Source organism: Populus nigra, chromosome 7, assembly GCF_951802175.1.
Source record: "Populus nigra chromosome 7, ddPopNigr1.1, whole genome shotgun sequence".
Classification (NCBI taxonomy): domain Eukaryota; kingdom Viridiplantae; phylum Streptophyta; class Magnoliopsida; order Malpighiales; family Salicaceae; genus Populus; species Populus nigra.
This window is the reverse complement of record NC_084858.1, coordinates 20,549,544-20,567,972: the sequence shown is the minus strand read 5'-3', so window position 1 is coordinate 20,567,972 and position 18,429 is coordinate 20,549,544. Positions and strand designations below refer to the sequence as shown.

Genomic DNA, 18,429 nt, shown 5'->3' with positions numbered 1-18,429 from the left:
AACTCCAACTGCACTACCAAGTCATCTACTCACCTCACCAACACACAATCATTGAAACAAATTATGAATCCTGTAGAAAGGTTTTTGAGTACATTGTTTCTCTTCCTTGTTTTTCCTTCTTGCTTTTCTATTGACATCATAGCTCCAAACCAATCAATCAAAGATGGAGATGTTCTGGTCTCTAGTGGACAAAGCTATGAACTCGGGTTCTTTAGCTCAGGCATCGATTCTACTCGTCGTTATGTGGGAATTTGGTACCGTAAGGTTTCAGAACGAACTGTTGTATGGGTGGCAAATAGAGACAATCCTATCAATGGTACCTCCGGAGTCCTAGCTATCAACAAACAAGGTAACCTTGTAATTTATGAAAATAACCGAAGTAGTGTTCCTGTTTGGTCTACAAATGTTCCAGCCTCAATATCAATGACAAATTGCACGGCTCAGCTCCAGGATTCAGGAAACTTGGTCTTGGTTCAACAGGATAGCAAAGGGGTCTTGTGGCAGAGTTTTGATCATGGTACAGATACTCTGCTTCCTGGTATGAAGCTTGGGCTGGACCTGAAAATCGGTTTGAACCGGTCTCTGTCATCTTGGAAGTCCAAAGATGACCCGGGAACCGGAACCATTCTCTATGGTATTGATCCAAGCGGGTTTCCCCAGTTGTTCCTCTACAAGGGTCAAACCCGATGGTGGCGTGGCGGACCATGGACTGGACTAAGATGGAGCGGAGTATCCGAAATGACCCCTACCTATATCTTCAATGTTACTTTCGTTAACAGCGTTGATGAGGTATCTATATTCTATACTATGAATAATCCCTCCATCATTTCAAGAATGGTGGTGAACGAATCAGGAGTAGTGCAGCGGCTGTCGTGGAACGGTCGTGATCAACAATGGATCGGAATTTGGTCCGCCCCAAAAGAACCATGTGACACCTATGGCCAATGTGGTCCAAATAGTAACTGTGACCCATATCAAACAAATAATTTCATGTGCAAATGTCTACCCGGATTCGAACCCAAGTCACCCCAAGAATGGTACCTGAGAGACGGGTCAAGAGGTTGTGTCAGGAAACCTAACGTGTCCACGTGTCACGGCGGAGAAGGGTTCGTCAAGATGGCTCGAGTGAAGGTGCCGGATACATCAATGGCGAGTGCGAACATGAGTTTGAGATTGAAAGAATGTGAGCGAGAGTGCTTGAGGAATTGTTCTTGTACAGCTTATGCTAGTGCTGACGAAAGAGGACTTGGATGCTTGAGATGGTATGGAGATCTGGTTGATACAAGAACGTTTTCAGATGTGGGGCAAGAGATTTACATCCGTGTGGATAGAGCTGAATTAGGTACATGTCCAATTCTACTACTACTAACTTATTTACTTTTCCTTTGTTCACTTGCTATGCCATGCACAAGTTTTGATTCTTGAAGAAATCTCATAGACCTGATAAATCACAAGTAATCAGTTTTCTTATTATTTATTAGAAGTAATTGACTAATTGTAAAAATGATTCCATTAAGCTTAAGTGCACAAGTAAACTAGGATTGATGGCATAGATTTCAAATGTTTCTCCAATTATATGAAAGATAGCTTCCTGAGCAATGTTTTTTTTATTAATCAGCACGTAATTTTATGAATATAATGTTTGATAAGGGTAGGTCAATAAATGTGTTGACGCGAAATCCATTGATTATTCAGTTCAATTTCATCAACTCAATGAACTCGAAAGTGATTGTTTTGTTTAAGTGATCATATTATTATTTACTAGTATAATGAATTGAGTAGTTTTGTCACACACATGCCTTTATTGCCGCTCATAGAAATGACTAACATTTTTTTACTTTCCTTCTAAGAATATATATTAAAAAATAAAAAATTTACCAAAACCTTTTTCACAGGTATCCATTGAGAATTTCTTTTCTGGTCATTAATTTCTTTTCTTCAATTATATCATTTTGTGGCCAAATTAACTACCAATTTCTTATAATTTGTTATGGAGAAACACAGTTGAAAGAAGGAGGCCAAAGTATAAAAGAAAAAAAAATTACATGTTTGGATTGAAACTCGCACAAGTTAGGGTTTGTTTGAGAGTGTGGTTGTTGTTGTTTTTCAAAGTTCTTTTCATTTTGAAATGCATCAAAATAATGTTTTTTTAATTTTTTAAAAAAATTATTTTTAAAATCAACGCATCAAAACGATGCAAAACATAAAAAAAAAAATTAGCAAAAAATAAATTTTGAATTTTTTGAAAATGCTGGTTGGCTCACGTTTTCAAACGCTCTCAAGTGTGTTTAGGTCCCCATACTTTGTTTCTTTAAAAAAATATATAGTCCCCTTATTTTCTTATGATTTCATTTTAGTCAAAAACTTTATTTTTATTATTTTTAAGTTTCTAATTTTGAAAGATAAGAAAGAAAGTTGGTGGAAAAAAACCAAAAAAAAGATAGAGTTGTTTGTTTGCTATATTTCAGCTACTAAAAAGATGATTCTTGATATCAACAAGTTTAAAAAGATGATTCTTGATATCAACAAGTTTTATTAGACTATGAGAGTTTCATTTATGTGTATTTTTCCCTTTATTTTACTTAAAGAAGTAGATTGGGGTTCAAATAATTTTTTCTTTTGATTTGATATGGTATTTTTGACAAACTTTTAAGTGTTTTGAGTGGATTAGTTGGTTTATTGATATTATAGGGATGTTTATTATGTTTTCTTAAGTGAAAATTAGTTGAAAAATATTTTTTTGAATAATAAAAAACACCAACCTGATTTTTCAACTATTTGTTTGTTGATTGGAAACTCGCGTCAAAAAAACAAATAACCTCTTTCCAGCTACACGAATGATTAGATTTTAGAATTTTCATATAATACGTCGTTTATTTTTCTTTCAAATAAAAAGGGTTGAATGACTAAATCCTTTCTAATAGGATTTTTTTTTAAGAAGATTTAATTTTCAACTCATATCACTAAACGTTTCTTATATTTTCAATTTCAGCTAAATATGAAAAGTCAGGACCTCTTGCCAATAAAGGAATTAAAGCAATCCTGATAGTGTCTGTTGGTGTGACATTGTTTCTGACCATCTTCCTTGTGTGTTGGTTTGTAAAGAAAAGGAGAAAAGGTAAGCAAATTCCCTTCAAATGTTGCTCCTGAGCAATATATTTTTCGTAACATTATTAAACTCAGGGTGTTGAGTCAGTAAAAATGCGATGTGATGCTGAGCTAGAGTTTCAATATTTCTCATAGTCTTGAGCTCAAAAAAGTATACCTTGCGTTAGAAGTTTTACCAGCTAGAAATAAGTTTGCATGTTGATGACAGCCAGGGACAGGAAAAGAAGAAACGAATTTCCGCTATCATTAACTTCAAGGTCAAATAGCTGGAGAGACTTACCAATTAAGGAATTTGAGGAAGGTACAACAAGTTCAGATTTACCACTTTTTGATCTTAGTGTCATAGCTGCGGCAACAAATAATTTCTCAGCTGCCAACAAGCTTGGAGAGGGTGGTTTTGGCTCGGTGTATAAGGTAGCCTAGCCTGCCTTGAAGTCCCTTAAACACAGAGCATCACTTCAGTTTACATGTTGAACTATGAGAGTGATGAATTTGGATTGCGATTTTCAGGGTCTGCTGCATGATGGAAAGGAAATTGCGGTCAAAAGACTAGCAAAGTATTCTGGACAAGGGATTAATGAGTTCAGAAATGAGGTCGAGCTCATTGCAAAACTTCAGCACAGGAATCTTGTAAGGATATTAGGTTGTTGCATCCAAGGAAGAGAGAAGATGTTGATCTATGAATACTTGCCAAATAAAAGTTTGGACTCTTTTATTTTCAGTATGTCATCATTCTGTCAAATTGTCCCTATATTGTGCATTTTTCAGTTTTTCTCATTCTATAAAACTTGAAAAATGAATACAAGTCTGCATTGATTAATTTGATGAGATTTATGCTTCTTCGGGTACAGATGAACCAAGAAGGTCACAGTTAGATTGGTCTACTCGCCACAACATTATTTGTGGGATTGGTCGAGGAATTTTGTATCTTCATGAGGACTCCAGATTACGAATCATCCACAGAGATCTTAAGGCAAGCAATGTTCTACTAGATGCCTCAATGAACCCAAAAATTTCAGATTTCGGCATGGCTAGAATATTTGGAGTAGACCAAATTGAAGCCAACACAAACCGTGTTGTAGGAACGTAGTAAGTTTATCCTTATTTAATGAGTTATATTGGAGTGTAATATAAGATTATTTTTAAAATTTTATTGAATAATTTAAGTTTTTGACATAAAATAGTTTTTTTGATATAATATCAGAATTTTAATTATTTTATCTAATTAAATTAATAAAATTTAGAACTTATGAAAGTTTCAAACTATATTAGAAAATAATATAAAATTATTTTAAAAATCTCATCATAATTTATTTTTTTTCTGAATAGCTGACTCTATTAAGCTCTTCTTTTCCTATGTTATTGCAGTGGTTATATGTCACCAGAATATGCAATGCAAGGCCTATTTTCAGTAAAATCCGATGTATATAGTTTCGGGGTTTTGCTATTAGAGGTTATCACTGGGAGAAAAAACAGCAATTTTTATGATGAAAGTAACTTTTCGAGCTTGGTTGGATATGTAAGTATTAAGATCTCTCTCTCTCTCTCTCTCTCTCTCTCTCTCTCTCTCTCTCTCTCTCTCTCTCTCTCTCACACACACACACACACACACACACACATATATATATATATATATATATATATATATATATATATATATATATATATATATATATATATATATATATATTGCCGACTTTAAAATTTCAACTCTAACATAGCATATTGATGTGGAATTTCTTTAGGTTTGGGATCTATGGAGAGAAGGCAGGGCCCTGGAACTAGTGGATACATTGATGGGCGACTCGTATCCTGAAGATCAAGTCTTAAGGTGCATCCAAATTGGTCTTTTATGCGTGCAAGAATCTGCGATGGACCGACCATCAATGTCTAATGTTGTTTTCATGTTGAGTAATGACACAACTCTTCCATCTCCTAAGCAACCTGCGTTTATTATGAAGGAGAGTTACAATAGTGGAGATCCATCAACAAGTGAAGGATCGCATTCTATAAATGAAGTGACTATCACCATGCTTGGACCTCGGTAGAGGCTTTACATATATCAGACGTGCTGCATTCATAGTGCTGCATTCATATGTTAATTTGATATTGTAATAGTTTTTATGATTATGGTTTAAAAAATTAGGTTTAAAGTGGAATTCTAGAAAAATTATAGTGTATATTGATTAACTAAATATTTTTAAAACTATAATTAAAGCAAAATACAATTTCAATAACAGCACAATGTTATGCCAAGGGGATCCCAGTAGAGGTATCATGGTAGTGAAATATTATTTATTACATTTCTAAGCATGTGGAACAAAGTAGTGTAATAGCAATTATTATAGAATATACCTATATAAGAAATATTATAGGCATACTCCTATGTTGTAATCCTCATCATTACTATTGTATATTGCCCTACACACACACACACACACACACACACACACACATATATATATAGAAAATGTTGACTAACCAATAGGTTAAGCCTCCTAATTATTCTCAACTGAATATCAAAGTCTTATGCCGTCAGAACTCCTCTCCCTCTCCCCCTTGCAGTCTGCCTTCTCTCTCTCTCCTAAATGAATTCTATTATTGTTGTCGTCGACTTCTCCCTTATCACCAATGGTGTAGCCCAGCCGGCTAGCCATCTACAAGCTGCTATCGATGGTGTCCTTCCTCCACAACAACAACCTCCACTTACAGAGCACGTCAATGACTCCTTCTTGCAAGTCTCTGTTGTTCCTCTGCACATTATAGGAACACAAACTCCAACTATCATTGCTCTATCAAACACCCACCAAGTTGTTTTGTGGAAACTTATGAACACAAATTATCTCTATTGATGAATGCAGATGAAGCCCTATCTCCTTGGTCAAGGTTGTTTTTCATTTCGTTGAAGGCTCAGTATTGTGTCCTCCATCTTATATTTCTGACAGTTCTACTGGTTCTTCCTCTAAATCAGCCCTGCTTTTCTTCGTTGGAAGCAACATGATCAACTTATTTTGAGTGTATTTCTCTCCTCTCTCTCTCTCTCTCTCTTTGTGGATGTGTTGCATCTCGTGGTAGATTGTCATACCTCGCAATGTGTTTGGCGCACTCTTGAGAAAGCTCTTGCGTCTCCATCTAATTCTCGCATCATGCAACTCCATGATTCCTTCCAAGATCTTCGGCAAGGTGACTCATCGGTAAGTATATACATGCAGCAAGCCAAATCGTTATTGACGAATTGGTTGTTATTGGTCGCCCCATATCCCTTGAAGATTTCAATCTATATGTGTTTCGTGGCCTTCGTAGTGAGTTCAAAGACTTGGTAACGAGTCTTATAACCAAGGCAGAACCGTTGTCGTATGCTGATCTTCACAACCACCTTCTTACCTATAAATTTATGCACAAGAACTCTTTTCAGTCCATGGACGCCACTCCCTCTCTGTTGTCTTCATCTCTGCTGTCACAGTCACCACTACTGCCAACACCACAGCCCTCTACTCATCTTGATATGTCCTATCACAGCTTAAACTTCAGTCGTAGCAAAGGTTGTTCTCGTGGCAACTAGCGTCCCAACAGCAACCTCTACACTCATCAGAATAGGGGCCAATATACTGCAGACTGGAGGCCGAACAATTAGCAGCAAAATAAGCGCAATGCAGGGGCTGGCTAGTGGTTTGGATAGTAGCATGCTCGCTTACGGGTAGCAACTCTCTTCTGCTTCAACACCTCATATAGCTACTGAGCTCAGAATTTAAGCTTCGCGACTTGGGTACTGTTCATTATTTTTTGGGTATTGAGGTTAAACCTACTGGTATGGGTTTTATGCTCTAACAGTATATATATACTGGTATGGGTCTTATGCTCTGACAACATAAATATACATTTAACATCCTTACTCGAGCTGGTATAATATCTTGCAAACCTGTTAATACTTCTATCTCTACATCCAAAGCTACCATACTACCAAATCCTTTGTTTTCTGATGCTACACGCTTTCATCAAATTATGGGTGCTCTTCAAAATCTCACTTTTACAAGACCAGATATTAGTTTTGCTGTTAACAGAGTCTGTCAGTTTATGCATGCTCCTACAAATTCTCATTGGGTTGCCGTTAAACGCATCTTGCGTTATCTTAAGGGTACGACAACATATGGACTACATATAACTCGTAGTTCTTCCTTTTCCTTAAATGGCTTTACAGATGCAGATTGTGCAGGTAGTATTGATGATAGAAAATCTACGATGGTTATCTTGTGTTCTTTGGTTAGACGCCAATTTCATGCAAATTAGGTAAGCAACGTACAATTGCTTGCTCTTCTACTGAAACTGAGTACAAAGCCTTAGCCGATAGTACTGCTAAGGTTATCTAACTTCAGTATTTATTAACAGATCTTCAGATTCCGTTTGTTTTTGCTCCTATCATTTGGTGTGATAACCTTGGTGCCACTTATTTTTCTGTTAATCCTGTTTTTCATGCTAGCACAAAACATGTTGAGGTTGATTATCATTTTTTCCGAGATAGAGTTGCGAAGAAAGAGATTCAGATTCGTTTTATTTCCTCTCAGGATCAACTTGTAAATGTCTTTACTAAGCCACTTCATACTGCTTCGTTTACTGATTTTTGTTTCAAGTTTCGAGTTGATCCTCCACCCTCAGCTTGAGAGAGCATATTATAGAATGTACATATATAAGAAATATTATAGGCATACTCTTATGTTGTAATCTCCACCATTACTATTGTATATTGCCCTACATATATATATAGAAAAGGTTTGTTAACCAATAAGTTAAGTCTCCTTATTATTCTCATATGCAGTGATGTTATTGATCAATTGTGCCATGGAAAGCTTTTTAATCAAGTTTGATTAGATGATTAGTTATTGATCATGCTATCAATCTTATATTGTTTAGGAGATGAAAAGCTTAGTTACTCGGAAACACAAAAAAACATCTTTTTTTTAAATATCTTTTAAAAAGATGAAACTTATTATATAGTTCTGGTAGGATAATATCTCTTGGGTGACCTACTATGTGCATATATAAACACACATCATCATGAACGTTATTTATGGAAACTCCAGTCATGTATAACTATCCAAGCTTCTCGCTTGAGGGTTATGATAATGTTATTAATCCCACATCGATGAGAAAATTATAGCCTTAATTACTTAATAAAACAAAAGGCACCTCTTTTCTTTAAAAAAAAAATTACTTTAAAAAAAAACAATATAATAATATCACTTATAAAGTTTATCATATGCGAGTGTCTACATCATCAGTTATTTCTTTGTATCCAGGAGCTTTCACTAGCCAAGACTAAATTCATCTCTCCTGACATGCGATATTAGAAGAAATTTCAGATTTCATAGGAACCTTCACATTTTGTAGGAACCCTCACATTATGGAAACTTTATGCTTTCATCTTGGTGGGCATAGGTGGCTCTTCTTAGAGAGAGCTTTTAATTTATTTATTTATTTATCATGGTCAATGATAGGTGGTTATTTATAAAAGGGTAAAATTGAGTTTTCATGTTTTGATATTTTTTTAATTATTTTTCCATTTATTATATATTCAGAACTTAAGAAAATATTATTTTAATTCAACAGTTTTTTATTCATATCCATATTGAATGTATGTCACACAACTAGACAACCTTAGCAATCTAAAGGATCTCAATATTAATAAAATATACAGTAAAAAAAACTCAATTAATCATAATGGGAATAGAGTAATAAATAGAGATATTCAAACACAATTAATCCGCATTTCAATATTAATAGAATATAGAGTAAAAAGCTCAATTAATCCTATCAATCATCATAATCCCATTGCTCAAATTTAGTTATTTGAAACTATGTATCTTTGTATTGAGTTTTAAATAGTTTAATATTTTCATTAGTTTTGATAATCCCTTACAATGGGAGCCAAACACTACTTGTTATATTCACACACATCAAAGTACTTTAATTTTGTATCCGTAGAAGGATCCATACACTAATGCCACACCGAATTCACATAGAAAGCTCAAAACATTGCGTAGAGTGCACTTTGTTTTTATTTTTGGGGGTGTTTGCTTTAAAAAGTATAAAATTGATATTATTTTTAGTATTGTTTTAATTTTTTTTAATATGTTTGATGTTGAAAAAAATATTAATATATTTTTTAATAAAAAAATATTTTTAAAAAACATTAAAAAAAAGAATTCGCTAAGTTTATTTTGCTTTTGTTGTTGGGGTTATAGACCTCCTATTAATGACCCTTGTGTGTTTCAATTGCTGTTGGTGGTTCTCTTAACTGTAAATTGTGTTACCTGTTGGATTTTTTTTGTCAGTATTTTTTGGCACTTGCTGGATCCTGAGTTCCTTAACTAACCGATGTGATATTTTTAGTTTTTTTTTTAGATAATTGTCTCCCTGTATTTTTTATGAATGAAAACATATTTTATTTTGCTTCTGAACATGTGTTTATATAACTTGCTAGCTTCCTCAGCTCTTTCATTTTGATCTATTATATTTTTACATTTCATAAATATATATATATATATATATATATATATATATATATATATATATATATAAATGGCCAAGGAAATGTTAAAATTAGCCACAATATGAACAGGTGACAAAACTCATGAACCACGTTGGTTCTTTTTTTTATTATTGATTGTCCTTTTTTAATAATGAAAAGGATAAGAATATAATACTTGTAATTTCTCTTTCAAGCATGTCGGCTGCAATTTTTCAACTTGTTCTTATCAATTTCCCACCATCACTTGATTTCTTTATCCAGATCAATCTAAGCCATTAATTTCTGTACATCTGTGACAAGCCCCATTACCTTTCCCTTTCTCTCTTTGTGTTCTAGTTTTTTATTTCCCATGATTATAGGGCCGCGTTAACGAATGTTGTTTTCTTGATTTTAAAAATTAAAATAAACCTATTTTTGAATAAAAAAATTAGAATTAATCAGGTGAGATTCTACTCAAGTTTATCAACTTAATCAAGAATTGACAACTAGATAATTTGAATTTTACCGAGTCAAAGTTCAATTATTAAAAAAATAAATAAAAACATGGCTTGGACAAGATTTCAAGTCAATAAGTCACCAAATTTCCCAACCAAATCAAGTTAAGTTTAATAATTATATTTTTTTTTTATTATAGTGATTAACAATATTAAAAGAAAAATAAAATAATGATGGTTAAGCAAGGGTGAAAAATCATTTTTGTGCAATTTTTTGTTTGAAAATTGTATATTATTTATTTGAAAATAATGATATAAATAAAAACATGGTTTTTTGACCAAGTTTGAATACTAAGGGACCGTTTGGGAACGCGGCTGTGGCCGCGTTCCCAAAAAATTTGAAAATTTTTTGTTTTTTTTTTTGCTAAAATTTAATATGGTTTGTACGTTTTGGATCGTTTTGATGTGCTGATGTTAAAAATGATTTTTAAAAAATAAAAAAACATCATTGGCATGCATTTTGGCACGAAAAGTTATTTGAAAAGCACCCGCAACCACACTGTCAAACACGCTCTAAATCAAATTGCATGTGGATTACTAATATAATGTATCCATTTTTTTCTCCCTTCACTCCATTATTTTATAACTAGACAAGTTTGAATACATTTAAATTTGTCTCAAGCTATTTGTGAACATAAATATTTGTAGAAATTTGAAATTATTTGTAAACATATATAAGTTTATTTTATATTTTGTTGAGTAATCAACATAAATGCATTGAAAAACTTTTTCACAAACATTTTTAACCAGCTTATTACTAATATATATATATATATATATATATATATATATATATATATATATATATATATATAATGATATTGTTGATAAGAAATATTCATGCCAAAATTGTATATAAGCGCCCTATTAGTTTATATCATGATGAGCTTGAACTTGTAAAAAATCTTGAGCTATTTTTAAACTTTGATAAAAATGAGTATTTTCATTAAAACAACATAAAAGGTGAGATTAAAAAAAAATTAACTTGTTAAGTTTTTCATTACATATTAGGATATGTATTATTATAAATTATAATAGTAAAATAATAATTTTGTTCTTCCGAGAAAAACTATTGAACTTGCTTTTAAAGGTAATATAATATTTTTTTCATAGCTTATTAGTCATTAAAATGATATACTTGTTATATTGTTTTTTATTAAATTTATTTTTTTAAAATGATTTTTTTAATTAAATTAAATTAATTGATTAAATATAAGTTATAGAAGCTCATTTCAAGATATTTTAATTGATTTACTAAGGATATGTATGATTAAAATTATTACGTGCTTATCCAAAACAAACTAATTAGGATAATAGCTTTATTATTTATTAATTTGCATTTGAAGTAATTATATTTATTATATTATCTATAAACAAACTAAATTAACTTTAAGTGAACAAAGATACAAACGAAAATTCAGTAAGGATTAAGATGGTGTTCATCCATTCGACAACAACGTTATGTTATTCAATAAGGCCTTAAATTTTAACAAATTATTCAACATGTTTAGTATAATAATTATAGTTATTAAACTCAATTTAGATATTACTAATCACAAAGTCTAAGTTACATCCAAGTCATATGATATGAGTTGGATTGGTTCATCAAGAAAAAAATAATCAAAACCACATAGATTTTTTTTAAAAATAGTCACACCAAATTTTTTTTAAAAAAAAAACATTTCACATAAGATCAATAATTAACTCATTTTCGACCTCTCAGTTTTTATTATAACAAAAACTAAAAATAGTTAGAGTTTTATTATATATTTTTCACAATAAAATTACTATTTTGTCATTAGTAGATAAAATTATTTAGCTTTGTTTTACAGGAGACAAGTCTTTTCAATGGAGTACATTAATCATTACAAGAATTTAACAGTAATGTTAAATAATCATTTAATATTTTTATTTACTTTATTACATTTAACAGTAAAAAAACATTAAACTTTGATCAAAAAGCTTTTTAGTTTTTGATTTAATTTTAAAATAATTAAATTACATCATTGTCATTAAAATTTAAAACATTTTGCCTTTTATTTAAGAATTATTTTATTTTTTACATTTAATTATTTAATAGTTATTGGATGTCATTACAAACAACATAATAAATTTATAAATATATATAAAAAAACTAGAAATGTGCGAACAATGTTCATTGAGTTTAAATAACCAATGTAACATTGTACCGTGGCTAAAACCTTGTTTTCAAGGCAACACCTAAAGCGTCTTGAAATTCCCTCCACGTGCAAGCAGTGTGTGTGGATTAATTGTTGTAGGTTTGACGCATTTGATCTTTTGGTTTTTTTTTTTTTTCCCATTTAATTTTCATGTTGACCTTCCAAAAAATTAAATTAATGAGTTTTTTTGTTCTTCAGATTTCATCTCTATTTTCTTTATTATATTTTTTTATTTAAAATAATTCATGAAATTAAGGATTTTTCTTAGTTTCATCCTCAATTGATTTTTTGTTATCTATCTATTTTATTTCTCATTCTTTTAATTACTATTTTTTTATTTTAGATAGTTTTTGAATTTTTTTTGTTATAATTTCATCATTCTTTTTTTTTTCCTATCAAATCAAATCTTTTTTTTTATTGCTATTTTTTTTACCTTGCAAGACTTTTTAAAATTGATTTTTTTTTATTTTATCCCTCAACATTTAATTGATCGGGTGTTTAGCTTTTTAGTTGAGTTCGAGTTTAGAATTTAACGGATTGTAGGTTTAAGAAATTAACCCCAATTTATGAAGTTGACACGAGTATCCTTGGTTTTATTTTTCTTTTTTAAGTGTTTTTTTTCATCGTCCAACATTTTATTATTTTTAAATTTAATTTCTATAAAAATGTTTAGTCGTTTTGAAAATAACACGAGTTGCCTTTGTTTTTTTTGTCTTTGTTAAATTTAGAAGTATTTTTATTTTTAAATTAAATTAATTGATTTCATCCTTTAACATTTGATTAATCTGATATTGGGTTTGGTCAAGAATTTAATGGATTATAGGTTTGAGAATTTAATATAAGTTTACAAGATTCATTCAAGTTTGCTTGAGTTTTTTTTTAAAATGTTTTTATGATTTTTTTAAATATTTTTTTATTCATTTAATGTGAATATTGATTTCAATTTAAAACCTATATTATTAGATTGTATTTGATTAATATTTTAAGATAAGATATAATTATATATTATACCGTGACATAAATTTTTAATCTCTCACACGTTTTCTTCTGTTTCCTTTTTAATTATCAGCCAATAGTAAAAGGCAATGGACCGTTTAACAAAGGAGAAAAATGATGTACCTTCCTAAACTGCCCTCAACTCATTAAAAGCAGGCCCCCAGAATCCCCATTCCACCTTGTTTCCTGATAACTAAACGACAAACCACATAAGATTGCAAAAGAACTTAACCCCATGCTGAATCCCTAATTTGCCCCTCTATGTCCAGAAATATTATTTGCCCTTTCTAAGTTGGAAGATAATTACAAAAAGTGCATGTTCGCGATAGAAACTGTTTTTTTTTAAAAAAAAATTAAAATTATTTTTATATATTAATATTAAAAATAAATTTTAAAAAATAAAAATAAATATTATTTTAATATATTTCTAAGTAAAATCACTTTAAAAATTAATTATTACTATAATGCTAAACAATCACGAAATCATTATGATTAATTAACATATATAATACAATTTTATATATGCTAGTTACATTGAAGATTATATATATATATATATTATCTTCAATATATATATACTCTCAAGTATATCAATATAATAATTGTTTTTAAATTGATTTGTTCAACTTATTTAATTACTTGCATTTAAAAATGTTGTTTATTGTAAATAAATTTATTTATTTACTGTAAATGAGAAATATCCATCTAAATATATTTTATATGAAAAGGTAAATAAATTGTAAGAAATTCTTACCTTCGTATGATTATAAATCAAAGAAGAAAAAAATTAAGTAAATAAAAAACACCAAAACCCTCGTGAAAGTTTGGATAAGCTACAAGGGCATTAGAGTCATTCAACAAACCTCACCTTACTCAAGAACCTAAACCTCCAAACCCCCCCTTCCCTCTATCCTTTATAAAGAGAAACTCACTGAGTCAACATTTCTAGTGGGAGAAACTAACTCAAAAACCCAACCAAACACAAACTAAACAAAACCCAGTTTTTTTAGAGACACGAAAACATGGCTACACACTTCCCTGATGATTTCAAGTGTCCAATTTCACTAGAAATCATGTCCGACCCGGTTATTCTCTCTTCGGGTCATACCTTTGACCGCTCCTCAATTCAACGGTGGCTCGACTCCGGCCACCGTAGTTGTCCAATCACCAAACTCCCCTTGCCTGAACACCCTCGTCTTATACCCAACCACGCCTTGAGAAGCTTGATTTCCAGCTTTACAATCCAAAAATCACAACCAGACCCGAACTCGTATCGGAATCCGAACCCATCGAAGAAACACCAAACACAGTTCTTAATCTCCGCTCTCGTTTCCCCATCTTCGACTCTGGAATCCAGTCTTCACTCACTGAGTCAACTCACTAGACTCACCAAGCTTGACCCGTGTCTCCGCCGCCAAATCACTGAGTCTGGTGCAGTCTCAACGATTCTAAACTGTGTCGACTCGACCGAGTCAGAGATCCAAGAGAAAGCACTGGCCCTCCTCCTTAATCTCTCTCTTGATGATGATAACAAGGTGGGCCTTGTAGCTGAAGGTGTAATTGGTCGGGTCATAAATGTTATCCGGGTCGGGTCGCCAAGTTCCCGGGCCATTGGTTGCACAATGTTGACAAGTTTGGCTGTTGTGGAAGTCAACAAAGCCACAATTGGAGCGTACCCGAATGCGATAAAAATGCTTATTTGGGTTCTATATAATGGAAAAGAGCGTGAAGTGAGAGAAGCAGCCACTGCGTTGTATGCGATTTGTTCATTTGTTGATAATAGAAAGCGTGCTGTGGAGTGTGGAGCTGTGCCAATTTTGATGAAAATTGGTGGGATGGGGCTTGAAAGAGCGGTGGAAGTGTTGAGTTTGTTGGTGAAATGTAAGGAAGGGAGGGAGGAAATAAGGAAGGTTAATGGGTGTTTGGAAGTTTTGGTTAAGGTTATTAGGAATGGGAGCGAAAGAGGGGTGCAATGTGCGCTTTTTACGTTGAACTGTTTGTGTAGTTTCGCAGAGGAAATGCGTGTAGAGGCCAAAAAAGATGGGGTGTTGGAGATTTGTGTTGGGTTTTTGGATGATGAGAATGAAAAAATTAGAAGGAATGCAGCTAATTTGGTGCAAAATCTAAGTTGTAGGGGGTAGCATGAACAGATTATATATGGAGGGTGAAGAGTGTTGGAGGGATGGAGGTGAATTTTGGGGTTTGTTTTGGGGGCATGGATTTATTTGGGTTCTTGGATAGTTTTGTGTACAAAGAAAAGGATCAGAGATTTGATAGGGAATATGATATATGTTTTTTTTTTTTTTTAATAAGTCAAATCTCTGAAATTTAATGGTTGTAGTTGCAAAGGTTTCAAATTGGAAATTTTTTGTCTCCAATCCGCTTTTAATTTTTAACCTTTTTTCTTTCGCTGAAAGGTTTTTTTTTGGAAAAGGAGTATCTGATTCGGTATTGATATGGCAACTGTTTCTGTTCTGTCAAATACTGGGATTGAAGATAGTTGGAATGCAAAAGGAAACAATGGAATACTGTTAGTTTGTTCTAATGTATTAATCTTGAATGAGTGTTTAGATGGTAGCTGTGCTGGTTGTACGTTATAATATGTTAAATCAGATCCTTTTAAGCTTGAATGAGTGATTTAGATGGTAGCTATTCTGGTTCAGTTCAATGTTAATCGGATTTATTTAATCTTGAATGGTTGATTTAGATGGTATTAGTTAGTATATAAAACTTTGAACTCGTTGGCCATGCTCAGCAATTCGCCTCATCATTGCTGTCATTCCTTCCTACTGTGTCTCCAATTACTTGCTCTATTTTCCTGATTGTACGCTTCAATTTATTCTCTTCTCTGACGTTGCTTGGGTTGCTATTGGATTTTCACTGAGACTGCATGTTTATGGGATTGGGATGAACTCTAGCTTATATGATAAAATTATTCATTCATGTAGAAAATGACATGCGTTGGTATACTAAGAGTTTGCTCAATACCATAGGTCTTGTGGTACTTTGTTTAATGTATTGTGTAGGTATGAATCTATAGAAAGATTTGATAAGTTGTGATAAAGTTTTAGCTGTGATGTTCGATGTCTTGATTTACAATAGCTCTCTTAGTGATTTTGTTGATTTCTAAGATAGATGTTAAAGTTTTCATGCATTTTTCTTGTGTTCCTAAAGATTTCTGGTTGTTGTAACTTGGTTTTCTCTTAGTCCAAATGTTTTGGTAGAAATACGGTTATCTGTTGCTCTGTTGTTCACTGATCACTGCCATGCTGTGTTCTAAAGGTGGTTGCTCCAGCATTTCATTCTAGAATTGCTTGCGTCGGGGGAAGTAGTGTTGTGCTTTTCTCTAATATTGGTTAGCAACTGTTCTTGAATGTTCTTTTTTGTCTCACAACTGGTGGTTTAGTTTCCCAGAGCTTGTTTCTTAAGAGTTGCATGCTTTACTCTCCTTATAATGTGCGATGTACCCTGTTATCTTGGCCAATCAAAGCTATGTATATATATACTCTTGCATTCACGAGGGAGATGAAGGATCGACAGGCTATCTTAGTGTAGTCAGCCTGAAAGTAAAAAAATTATGGTTGAAAGTGCATTCAACGCCAAAATTAAACCGCGGAAGGTGGTCTGGCTGGATAATCTCTGTCGGTTCTGGGATTTATTCTCTCTCAGGTCGGGAGTCAGGATAGCATTTGGCAGTATATGGTCTACTAGGCTCAAATGCAGATGAACTCAAGGACCTGTATGTTCTCTTACTATGTTCAATGCAGAAAGCTATGGTATTTTGGCCGGTAAGTCGCAGTTTTGTTTGTGAATCAGACCTGAAACATTTTGGTGAAGTTGGTATTAGTAGGTTGATTGCGGTTTTGATTCCGTTCAAGTAGTAAGAAGAAGCAGTAAAGCATCTTAAACTATTACATTTATGAAACCTAGGAAACTTCTTGGTAGCCAATTTTGACTTGTTTTGGCAATATGTTGCAGTGACAAGAGGCTGTTTTGAGTAGACAGCCGGCATAGAACATTGAACAAGTGATTTGTGTCTTTGCGTGTGAAAAGCTGATGGTGGATTGGATTTCTTTTTGAATACAAGATGAGAAGCTTTTCTTGTTTTCGTGGTTAATATTTAGGCATGCGTGGATTAAAGTAATTGGTAAAAGAAGCATCAAGCCGAAGTGAATGTCTCCTCCAACAAGTAAAGTTTAATGCTTTTACTTTGTTTCTCTCTCTCTATTGGTGGAATATAAGATAAGGGCCATGGTGTGCTATCAAAAAACTCCGAATACTATTGTTTTGTCCTAACTTTTCTTTGTCATTGTTAATCTTCTCTTTTCTTTGTCATTGTCCTTACCTGACAAAGACATATTCCCCTGACAAAGACATTCCCCAGCGAACTACACTGTTAAGACCGATGAAAAAAAATAGCAGATTGGATCACAGAAGGTTTTCCCATGGGATTGGAGATTTGAGTGGTCGGTGTCCCCTCAACAGGATGAACTGCATGATGGTTAGGTGTTTACTGCCCTTTTTGTGTCAGGAGACATAGGACACATGTTATACAGTGAGGATCTGCTGAACTGACACATTGTTTGTGATCTGGAGAATACTAATTAATATGTTGGTATTTTATATTTTTTTCAATAAAATATTTTTCCAAATGCAGATTATTTTTCCGGAAACAAACACCCCTCAAGTTACTTTGTTTGGCTATTTTAACTGAAAATCATTACTAGTGTTTGATATGCGACATCCTCGTTAAATGATAGATCATTTTCCTCTCTCCTTCTTGACAAACAGTGAAAAACTTCTGATCTCTCTAATAAAATCACTATATATCTCTAACAAAATTACTATTTAAACTGATTTCTTGCATGGATTCGTGTTTGTTTATACCAGGTCACATGTTATGTCCTCAAAGCAACCAATAGCAAATTAGTTATGAACCTCCTCCTCATGTCTTTGCTTGTTGTCCCTTCTTTTGGTATCCACCTGATAAATTAACCCCATAAATTAATTAAACCACACAAACCCTAATTACATTTCCACTGATCACATCACAAAAAACCATTTTTTACCTCCAGATACTCATAAATATCAGATGCGTATGGTGCACACATTTGGGATCTTCAGG

General features: G+C 32.6%; 2 protein-coding genes across 4 annotated transcripts; both read left to right on the top strand.

The window, feature by feature from the left end:
* On the top strand, positions 1-5,364 carry LOC133699756 (G-type lectin S-receptor-like serine/threonine-protein kinase At1g11410). Of its 2 annotated transcripts, XM_062123186.1 has the most exons (7): positions 1-1,342; positions 2,993-3,118; positions 3,317-3,522; positions 3,619-3,829; positions 3,960-4,197; positions 4,477-4,627; positions 4,854-5,364. In XM_062123186.1, the coding sequence occupies exons 1-7, from the start codon at positions 64-66 to the stop codon at positions 5,154-5,156; spliced, it is 2,514 nt and encodes an 837-aa protein (XP_061979170.1). In that variant the 5' UTR covers positions 1-63; the 3' UTR covers positions 5,157-5,364. The 2 variants fall into 2 exon arrangements, with proteins under 2 accessions (XP_061979170.1, XP_061979171.1); XM_062123187.1 differs by lacking the exon at positions 2,993-3,118.
* Positions 5,365-14,217: 8,853 nt separating this feature from the next.
* On the top strand, positions 14,218-17,960 carry LOC133698357 (U-box domain-containing protein 8-like). Of its 2 annotated transcripts, none has more exons than XM_062121253.1 (2): positions 14,218-17,092; positions 17,429-17,960. In XM_062121253.1, the coding sequence occupies exon 1, from the start codon at positions 14,327-14,329 to the stop codon at positions 15,443-15,445; it is 1,119 nt and encodes a 372-aa protein (XP_061977237.1). In that variant the 5' UTR covers positions 14,218-14,326; the 3' UTR covers positions 15,446-17,092; positions 17,429-17,960. The 2 variants fall into 2 exon arrangements, with proteins under 2 accessions (XP_061977237.1, XP_061977236.1); XM_062121252.1 differs by having other exon boundaries at positions 17,283-17,960.
* Positions 17,961-18,429: the final 469 nt, after the last annotated feature.